Source organism: Acomys minous (genome assembly GCF_964271855.1).
Source record: "Acomys minous genome assembly, chromosome: 18".
NCBI lineage: Eukaryota > Metazoa > Chordata > Mammalia > Rodentia > Muridae > Acomys > Acomys minous.
The window spans coordinates 20,628,558-20,641,868 of NC_140501.1; the positions used below are offsets into that span (position 1 = coordinate 20,628,558).

General features: G+C 41.1%; 1 protein-coding gene across 12 annotated transcripts in view; it reads right to left on the reverse strand.

Annotated features, from left to right (window-relative positions):
• LMO7 (LIM domain 7) overlaps nucleotides 1–13,311 on the reverse strand; it is a 197,832-nt gene that overhangs the window by 115,439 nt on the left and 69,082 nt on the right. For all 12 annotated transcript variants that reach the window (XM_084768125.1, XM_084768127.1, XM_084768126.1 and 9 more), the window contains exon 3: nucleotides 7,078–7,147. In XM_084768125.1, the coding sequence (XP_084624251.1) occupies nucleotides 7,078–7,147 (70 nt within the window). The remainder of the gene's footprint in view (nucleotides 1–7,077; nucleotides 7,148–13,311) is intronic.

Below are 13,311 nucleotides of genomic sequence, written 5' to 3' on the forward strand. Positions count from 1 at the left end.
CCCCTTCTCTCTCTCTCTCTCTCTCTCTCTCTCTCTCTCTCTCTCTCTCTCACACACACACACACACACACACACACACACACACAGAGTTTCAATGTATTTGTGGTAACAGAACAAAAGCACCATTGCCTACAAATTTTCACTCTTCTCTGAAAGGTAAAAAAAGAAGGAGGAGGAGGAAGAGGAGAAGAAGAAGAGGCGAAGCAGTGGCACATAGAGTCAATCCATGCATAACAACAGCAAGGTAGCTTTGTCCACTGGACAGCAGTTTCCCAGCTCAAGTTTCCACAGCTTCTGGGAAGGAACAAGCAGAAGTAGAACAAGACTCCACTTGGTTGCACCATCCTGTGATGACAATGCCCAGTGCAGAGGAGAGTGAAGGTTAAAGAGTGGACAGCGTCCCCTCCCCTATGACTGTTCCTGATGGGAGGGAGGGAAGAATGGGAGGATACAAGGGATGGGATAACCATTGAGATGTAACAAGAATAAATTAATAAAATAAAAAAATAAAAAGTAAAAAAAAAAATAAATAAATGGTTAAAAAAGAAAAAAAGAGTGGACAGCATCACACAAGCACAGACTAACCCACCTGGAAAACAGCAGTCAGAAAGGACCGGGGCACACTTCATTCCTGGAGCAGCCATCACAGAGGCAAGAGAAATGAGCATACCCAACAGTGTAAGCTTAGGATCTCTGCCCACTTCCTCCAATGAGCCTCTGGGCTCCACCTCTCCCATTCTACCACTAAGAGCTAACTTTTTTTTTTCTGCAGACACTGGATAGCTGAGGCTAGCCTCAAACTCACTGCGGAACCTAAGCAGGCCCCGGCTGAACTTATGATCCTCCTGCCTCACTTCCTGAGTACTGAGATTGTGCATATGCACCCCCATGCCAGTCATGAGGACAAAATAATTCTTGACATCAAACATGTCCAACTCAGCTCCTTTACATTTAATGAAACACCACTGCTTTCCAAAGGGAACTCACAACTGAAATGGAAGACAGGAGGGGATGAAGTCTACAGGCCATGGGCCTAAGGATGCTTACAGAAAGGCCTGGGGCTTACTGCCTCGCTTATTCAGCTAAGTGGCTCTCCTTCGGGGATGGTCCTATCCCACAGTGGTCAGTGGCAGCAGCAGAGGACATGTTTAGTGATCACAAATGATAGGACAGGGACAGGGACAGGGACGTGCTTTTGTCCTCTAGTGAGGCTCTGAGGCTGAAGTTGCCACTACAGGATCTACAATGCCCAGGGCAGACATCTCAGTAAAGAATTATCTGCCCCTGGTGTCAGTGGTGATGAGGGTGAGAAAGCTTGATTTACTTACAACTTGATATATAGGCAAATACATTGTTAGGTGTCCAAGATGGCTGAAGTTGTTATGGTTAATAACTTCCTTGCTGTTCTACACATATTGTATTTCATGTAGGCTAAGGTGTCCGATGGTGAACATTATTTTGCCTCAACAGCTCTTTTCACCAGCAGGATAGCTTGCTGTTCCTTGGGGTTTTACTTTGTTGTTGGACATTTTTTTATTGCCACGTTGTTAGTTTTGAGTTTCGGTCTGGCGAACGTACCCACATTTAGCACCAGATAATATTTTGGAAGATATAAACTAACTCCTGGTTTCGTGGGTTAGTTTGTTTTTCTTTTTTAAGACAGTTTTGTGACGAATAGCAAGCCTAGAAGAAGCAGGAGGAATATACTTAATAACTAAATAAGACTTGATCAACTAAGGGTCACTAAGATGACTCGGTAGGGAATTGCATTCGCCCCCAAAACTAGTGACCTGAGTTTGATCCCAGAGACCTACATGGTGGGAAAGAAGCAACTAGTACAAGTTTCCCTTTGAAGGGCACACTCAAATCATGGAGTGTACATACCTAACACACATATACACACACACCAAAAAAATTAAAGTAAAAAACATTTAAAACTTTGACAAGAGAGACAACTGAGAACAAATTCTCTGACCATCTAGAGAAAATGTAATAGAAATCCCTCTTGCCACCTTCCACTCCTCAGAATGTACTCTGTGATTTCCTCGCAGGCCCATCTACAAGGTAAAATCCATTGCTTTTGGTTTAAAAACTAAAAGCTGAAAAGTCCTAGGAAGGAGCCGTGGAGGCAAGGACATGAAATACCATAGCCACTCAGCCCACAGTCTCACACAGAAGTCCTCTCAGATTTGACAACTTGGTGCATCTACCCCGTCACAACTCTGACCTACAAACCCTGTAAATGAGCCAACAGGAGCAATGCTCCTGAGCAAGCCCATCCACCCAAACAACTACCTCTCCAAGGAACTCATTCTAAGGCTTGCTGATGCCTGGAAAAGGGCGGTGGGGGGGGGGGGGGGGCAGAAGGAGGGTAGAATAGGGGGGATGGGGGAGGCTCATCCATTCAGAATCCTCTTTCCAACCTAAAATAAAAGATGCCAGAAAAAGATTCTTGTGGGGAATGGCACGGGAATGAGTATAGTGAGCTGGCATGTTTATAGTTAAACACTGACTTACCACAAGAGGTATCTGATATAGCTTCAAAATAAACTATCTTCAGCTGGGCAGTGGTGGCACGCACCTTTAATCCCAGCACTCAGGAGGCAAAGGCAGGTGGATCTCTGAGTTCAAGGTGAGCCTGTTCTACAGAGTGAGTTCCAGGATAACCAAAGCTACACAGAAAAACCCTGTCTTGAAAAACCAAAAAATAAAGAATAAATAAAATAAAATAAAACTATCTTCACCTGATTTGGCTTGAAAACATCTCTAGGCTTTGATACTCAGGGAAGCATTGTGTAGACAGCTGATGAAATTCAGGTAAAAGCTACAGAAGAAGACACCTGAGGGTGACCTCTCTGTGTGTCTCTCTGTCTCTGTCTCCCTCTCTGTGTGTCTCTGCCACTCTCTGTCTCTGTCTCTCTGTCTCTCTGTCTCTGTCTCTCTGTGTCTCTCTGTCTCTGTGTCTGTGTCTGTGTCTGTGTCTGTGTCTGTGTCTGTCTCTGTCTCTCTCTCTCTCTCTCTCTCTCTCTCTCTCTCTCTCTCTCTCTCTCACACACACACACACACACACACACACACACTCACACACACACATGCAGACACACACACAAACCAGGCAAAGTCTAAATAAAGCTTTTGGACTGTATCAACGTCAGTTTCCTAGTCTAGACATTGTGTGTAAGGTGGCTCAATGAGGAAAATTAGGAGGCTAATACAGAGGGCCTCTTTATTCCTTCCGTAAACCTATATTTATTTCAAAGTATAGTGAAGTTAAGAAACAATTATTAACTAAAACCGTTTACCTATGTGCGTGAGTTCCCCAGGGCTACTGTAACAACCTGAGAATGCCTCGGGCTTAAGCCAGCAGAGATTGGTTTATTTATCGTCTCCCGGTTCTGCTGCAGGAATCCACGATGGGTGTGTTAGCAGGGCCATGCTTCCTGTAAAGCCTATGGGAATCATCCTGGACTCCTGCCAGATGTTGCAGCTTCATTAGCGATCTTTGGTGGCCTTTGGCTTCTGGCTTCTCCACCTCAATCTCACCTTCATATGATGCTACCTCTATATATGTCTTCTCACAGTCTCTTTTTTATGTGTGTGTGGGGGGGGGGGACACTACTCAGATTAGGGACCCACTCTACCCTCAGGACCCTCTCATCTGAACCAATCATGTCTGTAAAAATCGAATTCTAAAATAAAGATACATTCTGAGGTACTGGGGATTAGAACCTCCATACGTCTTCGGAAAAGGGGAACACCCTTTCAACCTATAGGTTTATTCCACCAAGGGCTAAATTCTAGAACTTAGGAAATCCGACAATGAAAACCTGGTTCATTGCTTGCTTAACAACTCTTTTATCTCCTGTATGCATCGGTGACTGTGTTGAGTGCTGCGAACATAAATGTTAGTGCTATGAAACATCTGGCCTAAATTATTCAGTATTCTTAGACAAGTGTCAAAAACTCAGGGTTCTCCCCTACTCCTGAAGGACGCTCAGTCTTCACAGTCCTGGCATACTCTGTTGGGATGTCAATGTAATTTAGCACTCTGTAGTACATTTGCTCTGTGGTGCCCACTTGCTCTGTAGCTGCCCACTTGCTAATTGATGTGTGTGGTCCTTCCTCCCTGACATTGAAGTCAAAGCCCACACTCCTTTTGCCCTTGTAGCCCTCCATGCTAGAAAAGGCCTCAACCCAACAGGCCCCCAATCATTTGTTAGAGGAAAGAGCACCCATGCATTGAAGATTTGCTTATCAAACTCTCGGTTGTCTCTTTTGGTCCTCGTGCCAATGCCTTTCCAGGTGAATGCGGGGCTCTAGCTCACATGTTTTGCTACAGCCGTTATGGCAAGTCTCAGCAGTCAGATGCGGCACGATGCTCACTTCAAACCAATTGGCCTTAGCTCTCTCTCCTGCTTGCACACCCACACCCCAATGAAAACGCTCACTGCCTTGCACTTAGGAAATCATTCTATTTAATATACCGGAAATACATTTCATTTCAGCTTCTAAAGATAAAATCTAAACTGGAGAAAATTTCTGATGCTTGAAATAGAAATAGTTGGAAAGGGTTTGGGGCTTAAAAATAAAATGCATTTGTGCTTGCATCTAATCATACAATCATAAAGTTGAATAAACTCAACAGTAGCCAACAGCAACAAACACCACAATTCAAGCATTCCAGATTCTTAGGGTGTGTTGGAGATCAAAGGCTAATTTCATTTAAAATGCAGGTATTTGATCCAAGAAATGAAAGTTCAAAATCAAAAAATTAAACTACCTAAGAATAACTCAGGCCACTGGGAAAGATAGTGTAATTCAATACAATTCAAACATTCATTTTTGTAGAAGTTGCTTTATAAGTCATTTTCATATAAAACTTGTTCTTTTTTTTTTTTTTTAACTAAACAGAATGTTTCCTCCTGGAAAGACTTCAGGAATGCATTCCTTTAATGTTATTCTTTGAATAACTAGAAAAATATGAAATATAGATAATGAAATTATACAATATATGTAACTATATGTTATATATAACATATGTACATGGTAGAATTTTTATCCACCCAAATTTAAGACCAGTACAAATTACAGGTCAGCTACCTATTCATGACAGATCTAGGATAGAGGCGAATTGATTAGAAGAAAAGGCTTAGGCCTGGAACCAGGAGCTCTGAGAACTGTGTATGCATTCTAAATTTCAAAGAAACCTCAAAACTTCATTCCTTCTCTCCCAGAAAGACATTTTCCAATAATAAATACTTGGCCAAACTTAGCCCTGTTGAAGTTTTAATGAACTTTTTATACCTCCTACAAACCCAGGAACCGTGGTGTGGCAGTCTGTCATTACTCACACCATTAGCCACAGCTGAGAATTCATGAGAGGCCAAAAAGAAATCTTTTAAGTAGATTATTATAAAAGCATTAAATAACTCACAGAAAATTAGTTGGGTTTTACATCCCAATTATTAATTATGCATTGCTTTATGAAATCGTTTTAACTGACTTCTTTCATCAGTATAGATTTTGTTGTTGTTGTTGTTGCTGTTTTCTGCTTTTTTTTTTTTTTTTTTTGAGACAGGGTTTCTCTGTGTGGCTTTGGCTGTCCTGGATTTGCTTTGTAGATCAAGCTGGCCTTGAACTCACAGAGATCCACCTGCCTCTGCCTCCTGAGTGCTGGGATTAAGGGCATGCACCACCATGCCCGGCTAGTATAGATTTTTTTTTTTTTAAGATTTAGTTTTATGACTTCTAATTTAACTAAGTGGTAGGGGTTGGTGTACAGGAATACAAGTGTTCTTTGGGTCCAGATGAGGGTTCAGATCCCTTAGAGCTGGAGTTAGGGGTGATCGTGAACCACCTGATATGGGCACTGGGAACTGAACAAAGGACTATTAACCCTTAACCCTTAGCAACCCTGTGCCTTTAATTGCTGGGGCATCTCTCCATGCCACCAGTATTGGTTGATAAAGCTTATTATTGAATCTTCTGGAAAAGTCTTCAATTTGATTTCATTATATTTTGTCCAGAAGTATTGCTTTGTATTAGCATTGGTGTCCACAGCGGCTTTAATCCCAGCACTCAGGAGGCAGAGGCAGGAGGATCTCTGTGAGTTCAAGCCAGCCTGGTCTACAGAGAGAATTCCAGGACAGCCAGGGCTAAACAGAGAAACCCTGTCTCTAAATAAATAAATAAATAAATAAAATAAAAGATCTAAATAACCACATAATGAAAGTGTGTAGTAGTATTTCTTAATACTTAAAAAGAAAAACCAAAAAAAAAAAAACTCTTCAACTTAAATATAGGAGGGCTGTGAATGTAGCTCAATGTCAGAGCCCTTGCCTAGAAAGCATAAGGCAGCAGCAGCAGCAGCAGCAGCAGCAGCAGCAGCAGCAGTAGTAGTAAAAGTAGAGGCACCCAAGAATAGCCAGTGCTTACAGGATGACCCAGAAGAAGGCAGACATCAACAGGACAGTACATCAACAGGAAGTGTGACACGCCATGAGTGCTAATGGGCCCCGGTTATTCTGCAGATATACATATGATCTGTGTGCTAAGTGAGCACAGTACATGAGCCTGAAAGGGCAGAAGCACAGCAACCAGGGAATGGCCGATACCCTGGGGGAACTGCTGCAGTCCAATGGGAAACAGTGCACGCAGGGCAGAGCTGCAGAAAGAATGGAAGCAACTCATGTGCAACTTGCGGGAGAAAGAAGGCCAAAAGACGGGTACCCAGACTTTGAAGCCTCAAAATCAAAACAAAGCCAAGCAAGTTAAAACGGAGGCTTCTAAACAAAGAAGGGAGTGTGGGGAGGCAATTAGAACGAAGGTTGTCACTTTTCTTTTTAAAGTGGCAGTAATTGTGGCCACTTCCTTACATTTCAAAGACAGAACTATAGTTTTAAAGAGAAAGCCCTCCAAGTTCTCTCTTCTGGATGTTGAAAACATGTAACACATCATACTACATGATAATACCAGAGCGACACAGCATTACACCAAGAAATATGTGCAACTGTTATTTGTTGATTAAAAAATGAAAAAGAAGAAGAAAACTAGTTTTGAAGGTAATTTATTACTTACCAAACCTGCTATTGGTGTAGATAGTCTATTGATCTTCTTAACGATGCCAGGTTTGAGCTTATTAATCAAACTGAAAGTAAATAAACAAATAACACATGCAATTACAGAAGTGTCAGTGTGATTTTAGTGCTCATTGAAATAGTCTCAGAGACTCTGAGTAGCATAGCTCTGGCCCCAGATGGGCTGTTCTGAGCCAGAGTCCTACCAGAACACAAACAATTAAAATAAATAAATAAACAAACACACAACAAAGAACTTCTCTGCACAGAAGGGTGGAAGGGTCCTCCCCGGATCCACAGCCCATATATTTACAAGTAGTTGCACATGTGTTAAAGAGAAGCACACTTTGGTTCCATTTCAACACACATTAACATAGTCTCATCAGTTTCCTCCACTTGGCCCCAAGAATACTTTTCCCTATTAATTATTCTCAATGGGATTTTTTTTGTTTTCTCATCTGGGTCCTTGTTTTGAAAGATAGCCTCCAACCCACATTGTTTCCCATGCAAAGGCTGCAGAGGAACTCAGCCAAATCATTGACTTTCTTACTTGTAACTCATTCACGCCCATGACTGATTGCTTTGTTACCAGAGTGGGATGATGAGCTGAAAATTAAATGTACCAGAACCCCTCCAAATTACCCTGGAATCTAGCACTGATCCCATTTCAGCTAATATGACACATAACGCAAAGATATCTATGTCTCTATCCAGCAAAGCACTAGAGAATGAATTCATCTTTGACGACCACACTTAAAGAACAATTCTGCTTCTAAAACCTCGATCTGCATGTATTCTTTCTTTCCATCGGTTGTTACAGTGTTCAGACCTTGTAGTAATTTAATTCTACAATGCTTTCCCATTGATGTGAGTTTGGGTAATTAATCATTAATCACTGTCACAAAGCAGTATCTTGAAACAGTGGAATTTTCTTCTATTTAACAAATTCATCCCTCAATTGAGCGGTTCTTGACTCTGTAATGAGGTCCAGCAGGAAAGCTGAGAAGGAAGAAGAAACAAAGTCACCTGACTCACTTGTCTATCCCTTACAATGGGCGCCTGCTATGGGAGGGGAGGGGGGTGTCCTATGGAATGTCACTTCTTCCTCATTCCAGAGATTTCTATATACATTTGAGTATGCTAAGAAAAAAAAAAAAGACAAAAAGTCTCAATGTAATAGCCTTCAGAATGCTGTTCAACAGGGTTCAAAATTACAAAACAGCAGCTTATGAAGGCTTAGCCTGGCAAACAAAAGTTGCTTTTTTGTTTTCAGAGCTTGCTCACACAAAGATCTTTAGACAAGTCAATTGCAGACAACAGACCCATCCCCTTCCTTGGTTTGGAGGATGGGCAGCTGCACCCCCAACCCCTCAGCCTTAAGTTTTCTCCTCAGTTGGTGACTCCACAAATCCTAATTTCTGATGTGTACATTGCAAATCATTTAAGAAACCCTTTTCCACATTGTTTTCTTTCAATCAACAGCTGAGCATCTAGAAAATAATTAAGCAGATTAATAACAAATGGCCACTGTACATTCCTCCTTCTATTTTTCCCCTTTGACTAAATGCTTCGATAACTCTGGTTTTTCTGCATAGGAGAACTAACACATGAGGCATTGCTTAATAGCATAATTCTGACATAGTATTTCAAAAATTCATTCACTGCTATTCGCCACTGTCTTGGCAGTGGTATTTTTTTTTAAGTAATGTTTCTTAGAATATAACCTTTCAGTGACATAACTTAGAAGCTGATATGAGCAGAAGTAACATAGTAACCCGAAAGGTCCGATTATAGTTGTCCTTTGGGAGGAAAGGGTCATAAACTCCCGCCTCACCCTCTGAGTCACTCACTGGAGACTCTGACCGGGTCACTCCGTTTACCTGTTGACATGACTTATCACTTTTGTCATATAGTGTCAGTAATTTCAAGAGCATGTTATAGTCAGTGAATAATAAAACAGGTTACTGTCAATAGAAGGGGCAGAGGAAGGAAACAGCACAGACAGACAGACAGATACCATCTGGTGAGTTAACCACCTCCTCCCTCATCGACACATTTGGCCTAAGAGATTACTTCAAAGCAACATAGACACTTTGTATTAGCCCTCCCTTTCCGCTCCTCAACCTCATCGTACGTGTGCAAACACGGAAGTAACCACAAGGGAAAAAAAAAAAAACCAACCCTCTGGAGAGTATACAACTCACCCTCGAAAACTCTGAGTCACTGGAAGAAAATTGTTTTATTTAATCTATCACAAGGCTTGTAGCTATAAGCACTGGGCTGAGGAGGAAATGACCATATAGTTTTGGCAAACACTGAGGATGCAAATCACTTGATGAGTTATGAATTGTGATTCTCAAGTAAGAATCCTTTCTTGCAAGGATTTTTTTTTTAAAGTTTTATGAGATCTAAAAATAATTAGATGAAATTTAAGCACACTTAATGGAATACAGACAGAATCTCAAGATAAAGGAGGTTGAAATACCATGTATGGAAACACTCTCTTTTAAAGCAAATGCTTTGCATAGTAAGTGTTCTTGAATTTCGCATGTGGACTTTCCGAAGGGACACGGACTTCGGGTCGTTGGCTCTGAAGCAAGAATCAGATTACAGGATAAACTTGCAGATGTTCCCCTGCCCTGTGTTCTTGGCCTGCGACCCTCTGTTCCCTCCACCCCAAGTAGAGTTATACGTTTATCTCTCTCAAGCCTTTCCTTCTGTGAGGGAACAAACCTAGTTGCTGTTTGCTTACCACAGCAGAGGTTTGCTGTTTTGGTGCGATTAAAACTAGAACACAAAGCCTGGGGTACTCTCACGGTGACCCCAGTAACCTCCTCCTTGGCTTCTCCACTGCTATGGTATGACTGTTTGTGACCTTCCTAAAACTCCTATATTCAAGTGCTAACCTCCCCTGCTATGTCATTAGAGGGCAGGGCCCTTTGGGAGATGCCAAGATCATGACATGCATCTTCTGGGTAAGATTAGTGACCTCAGTCAATAGGCCTTGCCCTTCCACTGTGGCAGTTGTGGTGAGAAACTTGTACTGAGAAGGTGTGAACTTATGAAGGAAGTAGGAAGACACCCAACCTGCAGTCATCTTTATCTTTGACTTCCTAGGCCCCAGCATGTGAGAAATGACTTCCCGCTGTAGACAAGCTATCCATTTTCCGGTAGTTGTTATGGTGGCCCAAGTGAACCATGCTCTATCTCAAGGTGTCTACTTTTTCCTTCTTCCTTCCTCACCCGCAAAGACATTGTCTATTCTCTACACAAGGGTTGAGTGGATGTGTGCCAGAACATTGGCTCCACTCACAGACCCTTCTAGCATTGGATATATCCTGACTTCCCAACTCAGGGGAAGCCACCTATCTAAAAAGCTCTACATGGCTCAGGCGGGAAACGTTTTAGGAACTTGAATTTGACATTCTACTGTTGGATAATCGGGAAAAAAAAATAGTTCTAACTGCCAAACTTCACATTTCCCCTTGACCAGAAAGCTCTTCAGCAAAAGTACAAAATTCAAGGATACTTTTTCCTTCCCGTGCCCAAAAGACAAACATGGAAGAATGTACTGACACACTGAGAGAATTTGGTAGCCTGTGGATTATCCTATAGTCATCCGCTCAGGTACATTTCTAATGTTAGCTGTTACACTTTGCAAGTGTGTAGCTTTCATATTGTCAATATTTTATGATTCATTTTATTTTTTTATTTTTGTGTTTATTTTGAGACAAGGTTCCATGTAACTCAGACTGGCCTCAAATTTACTATCAGCACCCAAGGGTGACCTTGCACTGTCTATCCCCTGACTTGTCAACCCACCTGGATTATTCCATGCAGGGGACCGAACTCAAAAGTCCATGCACAAAAGATGAGCCCTCTATCCATTGAGCTACATCCCCATCCCATAGAGTTTTAAAAACACAAAGTATCACATCTTCCTAGCAAATTGAAGACACTAATGTCTTTTTATTGCTTGTTTATCACCTATAGGGTATTAATTTATTCATTTACTATAGGGTATTAATTTATTCATTTACTTTTACTCTAAACAGAAATTTTGCTCATTGGACTTTTGAATGCTCACTGAGGACAGCCCTGCACAGGGCCCCACCACAGAGCAAGTAGGTAATTACAAGTGCTTGAAGCGAAGCCATGAAATCCATCCTGATTTTTGGTTCATGTAAACGTTTCAAAATCTCTATCTTCTTTAAAGAAGTAATTTAGAAAAAAAAATAAAAATTGCTTTGCTTCAGTGAAATGCCATGACTTTTTTTTTTTAACTAGCAATACTGCTTCTGTATATTTTCCATTCCTGATACACCAAATTATATTGTTCCCTCCTGATTGTCAAAGCCTATCCAGAGAGTGCTGTCAGACACAGTCATCTGGACTGGCTATCTTTGGGAGGTGTCAATATTTTAAGTCAGTGGCTTCTGTCTACAATCATATTTTAAAATAAAAACACATGAAGTAGACAGTTACCACATTTTCATGGGTAAGATAACCAGCATTTGTCATCTAAAATTTTGAAGTACAAAAGCATTTGGTATGAAAACGTGTGACTGCATTAGTATTTTCAAGCATAAATGGTAAAAATTGACATATTCAATTTATTAACAAAAATAAAAGTTAACAGTAAACGCTGAAGCGGGCAGCTAGGTGGAAGAGCAGGAAGTCAAAGCCAGTGCAGTTGTTGTCAGTTTCCTATGACGGCACGTTTACTGAGTCTCATCAGTGTGCTTGAGACACATTAAAGTGCAAAACACACTTGTATGTTTTCAGGGCTCATCATTTGGTATGGGATAACCAATGTGGAGGAGAGAAGACTGTTTCTCATGCTCTCAGATTTCCTAATTGCCTGTAGTTGCTTGTCTGTGGTCAAGGCCCTATGAGATTTCCCTTTCCATGTTAGCCTGTCTCTTGTGTCATCCTTGTCTATATCTTGGTTAAGCAGGCATGTTGTTGAGACTTCCTGGGTGTAGCTTTCCTGACATTTCCAGGAGACGCAATCTCACAGCAGACTTCCTGTTCCTCTAGTAAGTTATATTTATCTATTTAAGAATAGTAAAGAGTATATATAACAACAATTAAATAGAAAGAAGCCATGAATTTAAGAGAGAGCAAGCAAGAAGGAGTAACTGGGAGAGGCTGGAGAGGGAAAAGGAGGAAATGATGTAATACTACTTCAAGGCTTTTAAAGTGCATACAGCAAAGCTTGCGGACCTAGCAGCAGACTCTCCCCATCCTGATTAATCTCAATAATTACAAACTAATGGACTGAACTCCAGGAAATTTCCATGACCAGATCAGAACAAATGGCATTTAGACACACACTTCATAGAGAAAAGTTGTAGGCATAAGGCTATTATGTAGTTTAAAATCTGATTTCCTGTCTAGATGGTGTAAATTGTTTCCTGGCATGTCAATAAAGCAGCTTACAGCCAGTCAATGAACACGGGAGAGAACGGGGCTGGCCTTCCTGCCAGTTGAGGGGGGGTGGAGGGTGGGACGGATGAGGCGGGGAGGGGGGAAATGGGGAAGGAGGAGGGGAGGAGTTAAAGGAGATAGGAGGGGATTCAGCCACTGACAGAAGTCAAAGGAAGTTCAGGAGGAAGGAGCTGGAACCAAGGAAAGCTACCAATGCAAGTTTAGGATATTTGCTGGAAATAAGAGAAAATAGCAATAGCAAAGAGGCATAAGAACAGACTTAAGCTGCTCAAGACTGTGTTGTGAAGCCTTGTATTACAAAAGAGTCTCAATTATTTATGATAGCCAGGTTAAGAAATAAGCTAAGAGAAACAAACATTGTTTTATTAAAAAAATAATAACTTCAACTAAAACTCATAGATCACAGAACTTTTACTCATCAGAGACAACACAGAAAAAAAAAAAGTCTAGGTAACCTTGGGCCCAGTGGCAACCTTTTAGATATGACACCAACAGGCACAATTCATGATAAAAATTCAAAATGTTTGTTCTCCAAAAGATGCTGACAAGAGTGAAAAACAAGCCACAGAATGAGAAAAAAATATGTTCAAGAGGCATACCTGATTGACTGTTAGCCAAAATTAATAAAGAATTCTCAAACTCATCAAGTTTAAAGAAAACAAAACACTGTCTTAAAATGGAAACAAAGACCTTAACACTTGCTCCACCAAATAAGATACACAGATGAGAAAATAAGATATGAGAAAAGAAAAGGAAAAAAAAGAAAAAAGAACTCCTCATGATA